At 40.4% G+C, this 6,830-nt stretch overlaps 1 protein-coding gene across 1 annotated transcript; it reads right to left on the bottom strand.

Annotated features, from left to right (window-relative positions):
- Positions 1–1,323: 1,323 nt before the first annotated feature.
- On the bottom strand, positions 1,324–2,505 carry LOC306742559 (RLA class II histocompatibility antigen, DP alpha-1 chain-like; the record flags this gene model as incomplete). The annotated part of the gene is made up of 6 exons (XM_079224949.1): positions 2,446–2,505; positions 2,302–2,356; positions 2,150–2,171; positions 2,102–2,118; positions 1,647–1,912; positions 1,324–1,445 (listed from the first exon to the last, which is right to left on the bottom strand). Exons 1-6 carry the CDS (start codon positions 2,501–2,503, stop codon positions 1,324–1,326), a joined length of 540 nt encoding a protein of 179 aa, XP_079081075.1. The 5' UTR covers positions 2,504–2,505.
- Between the last annotated feature and the right edge of the window lie 4,325 nt (positions 2,506–6,830).

The raw sequence follows: 6,830 nt of genomic DNA on the forward strand, positions 1-6,830 counted from the left end.
TTCTGCTGTTGGAGCCCATCCGCCTCAAGGTTGTGCGTGTTGTGGCTTCACAAATGCTTTGCTGCATACCTCGGTTGTAACGAGTGGTTATTTCAGTCAAAGTTGCTCTTCTATCAGCTCGAATCAGTCGGCCCATTCTCCTCTGATCTCTAGCATCAACAAGGCATTTTCGCCTACAGGACTGCCGCATACTGGATGTTTTTACCTTTTCACACCATTCTTTGTAAACCCTAGAAATGGTTGTGCGTGAAAATCCCAGTAACTGAGCAGATTGTGAAATACTCAGACCGGCCCGTCTGGCACCAACAACCATGTCATGCTCAAAATTGCTTAAATCACCTTTCCTTCCCATTCTGACATTCAGTTTGGAGTTCAGGAGATTGTCTTGACCAGGACCACACCCCTAAATGCATTGAAGCAACTGCCATGTGATTGGTTGATTAGATAATTGCATTAATGAGAAATTATCCTTTAGGTGAGTGTATATGTATATATATATATATATATATATATATATATATATATATATATATATATATATATATATATATATATCTTTTATTTATATATATTTTGTGAATGACACTGAACAGGTGAAACAAGTCCGAACATCAGACGCCAAACATGAAGCTACAGCTTGGCTTAGCATAGCTTATGTTAGCTTGGCTTAGTTTAGCTTAGCATAGTTTATTTTAACATAGTTTATTTTAGCTTATTTGATCATAGCTTAGATTAGCATAGAGGGCCATGTTGTATCTGATGTGTTTCATGTGAACAAACACTGAATATAATAAACAAACAGCAGAAAGTTATTTACACGTTGTATTTCTTTATTATTATCCATGTTGACATAAAAATACTTTGATCAGCAGTAAAATGATGTCACTGTCGAAATGATCTGGAGCAGAATAATTATTAAATGTTCATTAAAGTAAAGAATCCGAGCTTCTGTCTCTGAGATGTCTTCAGAGGACACTTAGCATCAAGCTAACATGCTCGTTGTGTTCCGAGGCTGCTGATTGGTTCCTGAGACCCCGTGATGACATCCACATTTCATTCTAGATTAACTGAAGCTGTGAAGTTTAACTTTAGGAAGAAATAACATCAAATATTGATTATTAAAAGACACAGAAGTCAAAACTATTATTATTATAACTGAGAGAATTAAATGTGATCAGCCAATTAGAGGAGAGCTAGCTGATCATGGTTTCATCTCTATTTCAAAATAAGAGCACGCAGATATTCAAGATAAATTCATACAATAATAAGAATCAGAGAGATTCATTATTATTCTGGATTCAATGATAAAGATGATGAAAACCATCAGCTGCACTCGTTTCCTTTGATGAGGAAGAACGTTCCAGCAGCGACACCAAGAAGGCCGACAGTCAGACCCAGTCCACAGAAGACCGCCGGTCCAACGCTGGGCTGAGGCTGCTGCACATCTGGAGACAGAGCAGAGACAATGAGCTTCATGTCCACATCTGGAGACAGAACAGAGACAATGAGCTTCATGTCCACATCTGGAGACAGAACAGAGACAATGAGCTTCATGTCCACATCTGGAGACAGACAACAGACATTTGGTTCCACATCTGGAGACAGACGTGAGGACATCTGGAGACAGACTTGAGGACTCGTCTCACCCCAGAACCGGGTCTGCTCCAGGTCCAGGTGCGTCACCGTGCAGCCGTAGATGTCTCCCAGATGAGGTCTGAACTCCAGTCTGGAGAACTGGTTGAAGGTTCCATCTTTGTTGAGGAAGGGAACGTTGGTGCTGGTTCCTTCAGTGACGTTCTGCTGGTTCCTCGTCCAGGAGAACGTCACTGGAGCAGGATAGAACCCAGTCACATGACAGATGAGGACGTTCTTCTCTCCAGGTTCCACGTCGTCTCTGGTGTACATGATCGGTCTGGAAGGAGGATCTGAACATATGATGAATCCTTACATCGGATGAACTCAGGCTTTAAGTGTTTCTCTGTTTACTTAGTAAACTTCACTAAAGTCACTCTAATATATATATATATATATATATATATATATATATATATATATATATATATATAAAAGTATAAATTGGTCGTATGGTGTTGGTCTTTACCTCGCTCCAGTTGGAAGTCCTTGTCCTTCTCGTAGGCTTTACGGAAGTTTTCCAGGTTCCGTTTGCAGACCTGTAGATTACGCACAGCTAGTTCATAAGCTTCTGTGACGGTAATGTGATTTATGAAGCTGGGCAGAGGCTCAACTCCTCTCTTGTGTTTGAAGTCTGCAAACCAAAGCTCTTCACCATCCAGACCGTACATGTTCTCTCCATCAGAGTCTGAACATCCACTAAGATGAATGTCCTCATGTAGAACTGGAGAGGAAACACAAGGCTCAGCTGTTTGTTGTTCACACCAAACAGCAGAAGTTTAAACCTGAGTTTAAAGTGAGACAGAAACGGACCTTCAGCTGAGTCACAGAGGACACCGGAGAGGACTGTCATCATCTTCATTACCATCATCATCACCATCATCTTCATCAGCTCTCCGTGGACCTGAACCAGTCCAGACTCTGTAGACCTGAACCAGTCCAGAATCTGTAGACCTGAACCCGTCTAGACTCTGTAGACCTGAACCAGTCTAGACTCTAAGGACCTGAACCCGTCTAGACTCTGTAGACCTGAACCCGTCTAGACTCTGAAGACCTGAACCAGTCCAGACTCTGTAGACCTGAACCCGTCTAGACTCTGAAGACCTGAACCAGTCTAGACTCTGAAGACCAGAACCAGTCCAGACTCTGTAGACCTGAACCAGTCTAGACTCTGTAGACCTGAACCAGTCTAGACTCTGAAGACCAAAACCAGTCTGAGACCCTGAACCTTCTGAAGAGGACTGACAGAAACTCCAGCAGCAGCTGAGCTCTGACACACAGCAGCCAATGAGAGAGCAGAGATGTTGTGACATCATCTGTTTCCAGGTAGAGACTGCTGCTGCTCACATGAACTTTAACATGAAGACATGAGGACAGCTGGAGACTCAATCAATAATCAATACTGTATTATGGAGGTGTATTATAAACAAGGAAAACATCGAACCTAAACTTAACAACAAATCTTCTCAAACCAGTAAAAACAACATGCAAGAAGAAACACAGGGACAGCTGGTGGGTAATTATAACTTTAAACAAATGAAAACACAGATTCGGCGTCTGGTATTTTCATGCAATTCTGCCTCTAAACATGCAAAATAGTAGAATTTAGGAGATGAACATATTTGCAGTATCTATCTAATCTATGCATCTATGTGATATGACACAGGACGGCCTGCAGTTATAGAAATGGCACCTCAATGTAAAGCTTTTATTTTAACAGTAAGAATAACACTATGGAGCTTTGATAGGATCTGTTAGGAGAGGGTTTGCTTATGAGCAAGTATTACAATTAAATAATTAATGTTAATAACATTATTTATTCCGATAGGATTATTAACATATATTAATAATACCGTGGCACCACCCTGGGTTCAGGGACCAATAACCACACAGCAAAATTAGAAGTGTGAATTTAATTTATGTTCAGTGTTTAAATAATTATCAAAGGTTTTGAATTCAGTTTAACGTTCATGTTTTAGTGCTATATATTTTAACAATCATAACTCTTTGCCCTGCTCTCTGTTTACTGCCAGAAGAAACGTGAACACAAGAAGATCAGATGATGAAGAAAATAAAAAAAGACTGTTAAACAAGACTTAGATTAGCAGTGTTTATGAATATTTGTTAAGTTTGATATTTCATTCAGTTGAGGGCTCTTTGAATTTAAGTTGTTTGTAAATGGTTTCATCTTCAAGCTTAACCATTAGGGGCCAGATGTGTAAGAGCCACAAGTGTATATGTTGGTCAAATGGAATTTCAGGAATATTAATCATTTACTCTCTGAATTATGCTCATTGTGTAGGAACTAACATACATAAAATATATTGAAAGACATTTATGTTAATGACTGACGCTCCCTCTTCGTGATGTCATGACGTCATCAGCTGTGAGTTTTCTCATCAAGTACAGAGAGACACGCATATTGAGAAACGGGCGCTGTAAACATCTTAACGCTCATTAGCCAAGAAACGTCACATCAAAGATGTTCTATTACGGAGATGACAACAACTCGGCCAAAAATCTGATTTTTTTGTCGAGAAAACGGGACGCTGATTGGCCAAGACTCCACACGTCACATCAAAGATCTTATATTGTAAAGATGGCTCACTCCAAAAAAAAAAAGTGTTTGTGCGGTCTGAAAAATGTGCATGATCTGAAAAATTTATTGCGCGGCCACTTTGACTGGCCCGTGACATTTGCAAAAATTAAGCGGTCTAAACCATCTGGAGCACAGGGACGAAAAAAGGAAGAAGAGGAAAAGAAAGTCAAGTATAGAGGTAAGTCTTCTCATCTCAGCCATTAAGGTGTCAAACAAAATACATTTAATATTGTGCATCACCTAATATTGGACGTTTCATTGCTGTCACTTAGGCTAGCTATAGCTAGCTAGCAACTGTTACTTTGCTAATTTGCTACGTAGGCTATTACTAGCAAACGTAACTTCACTGATAACCTACATGATGCACATGTCAAAAGACCAGTATCTGGATAACGTATGCTACTTATGAAAAGTACAGTTGCTGTCTACATTCATTCTAAATGGCATAAGTTCTGTTTAGTGAATTCACAACTAGCAGGTGCATACACACACAGTAACCATTTTGGGGATAGTGGTGGTGTTCACCCTTCTGTACAGTTCCTCCCCAGGAATATACTAAAATGTATATGTGTGTTTTGTTTTGTTTTTATTAAATTGGCCAGATGCACTCAGGCAACTTTTTCAGAGGCCGGCACCTGCTGGAGAAAGGACGCCTGATTCGCCTCCCTCTGAACTTTGTAAGTAGCCTACACAACTAGAACTATTGTTGCTGTTTTTGTTATTGTTATTATTATTATCAATTATTACTTTCATAATCACATCACATCAATACTACTAATTGTAATCAGTAGCATTATTTAGCCTTGTAGCAGTGGTGGCAGTAATTGTAATTTATCTACTACAAGTTACATGGTCAGATAAAATGTATTTGTACAATGCAACTATGTGGTAGGGTGATAGAAATGACCAAATGCAATTGTGTAACGAACAGCATGGATGAACTCTGTTAAAATACAGCTGCAGGAGAAGGGACATCCAGTAGCACTCAAGGGGCCAGTAACACACAGGCCAGTAACACACAGGCCAGTTCATGGAGTTAATTTAATCCTAACTTTGATTGTGTAATAAATTATTTAAAATAATAAAAAAGAAAATGTTCTGAAACTATTCTGGTGTTTGTTGTCCATGCACCATTTATTGTTGAACTGCAATGTAGAATAGTCGAATTATAAGTGGGTGAAAAACTGCTATGCAAAGTAAAGCAGTTAAGTTAATATATGTCTCTTCAGTGATAAAGTATTGTGTGTGTCAGTGGGGGGGCGCAAAATTCAACACTTCCGGAACCATTCACGTGGTTCGGCCGTCTCGCGCGCCTTTCAGCGTCACCACATACGTCATCAACACGAGCCTCGACACGCGCTTCATCTCTTACTGGAGAAAGACACGAAGCAGGAAGTAGACGGAGCCGGAGCTCGGCCGCAGCGCGCGTCGCAGTGACTGCTGGACAGGGACTAGACTGTTTCCTGGACCCGCCCGGTCCACGTGGACCTGTGAGCGGACTCTGGTGAGGTCGCTTCACTGAACACGTCCGGGCTGTCTCCTGGTGTCCTGCGGAGCTCATGACGTCGGCGGGCCAGCAGGAAGTAGACGGGCCTCAGTTTGTGTGAGGAAACGTTTCTGTCGCTGTGGAAATGTCAGCAGCAGGTTGGTTCTGTTTGTGTCTTCATCACTTTAAACAGATGCAAGCAGCGCTATGGAGCTAAATCCAGGTCATATGGTTTGTTCATTTGAAAATACGATTTGAACCTGAAAAATCAAGTTTTGTTGTTGAACTTTGAAAAATAATATTTTTTTTCAGTTTTCAGTAACAGATTTTATATTTTTAACTTTCACTCTTTAATTTTACAGTTTCGAATCTCTTTTTTCCGGATTCAAATTTGTTTTCGGGTTCAAAACCTTTTTTCAGACTTTTGGCCTGGATCTGTTGTGGGCACAGCCCGGCATAGTGTATTGCTCTTTTACTGTCATTCATGCCAAGTATGGTCTAAAACCGCAGCTAAACATGAACTATGTCGCTGGCGTCAATTTAGTTTACTGCCAATCCTGTGAATACGCTGTATGAAGGTACAGTGAGTCATAATGCTCACGGTACCCACGGTACCTGAAGGCAACGTGGTTGAGGCTGGTTCTCAGCCTTCAATGTTAAGCTGTCACTCATGAGGCCACGCCCCTGCAGTTGAAGCCACGCCCCCACGCCAGATCCAGGCCAAAAGTCTGAACCTGGGAAAAAAACGATCTGAATCTGAAAACATGTTTTGAACCTGAAAAAAAGATTTAGATCCAAAAAAAGAGAGATTTGAAAATATAAAATCTATTACCGAAAACTGAAAATATACACAAACAACAAAACTTGATTTGTCAGGTTCAAATCTTATTATCAAATGAACAAACCATATGACCTGGATTTAACTCCATACAGTTCTGGAGGAAGTATTCACATCATGTACTGAGGTAGAGTTACAGGTACTGAAGTATTCACATCATGTACTGAGGTAGAGTTACAGGTACTGAAGTATTCACATCATGTACTGAGGTAGAGTTACAGGTACTGAAGTATTCACAACATGTACTGAGATAGAGTTACAGGTACTGTACTGCA

Source organism: Taurulus bubalis (assembly GCF_910589615.1).
Source record: "Taurulus bubalis genome assembly, chromosome: 10".
Taxonomy (NCBI): domain Eukaryota; kingdom Metazoa; phylum Chordata; class Actinopteri; order Perciformes; family Cottidae; genus Taurulus; species Taurulus bubalis.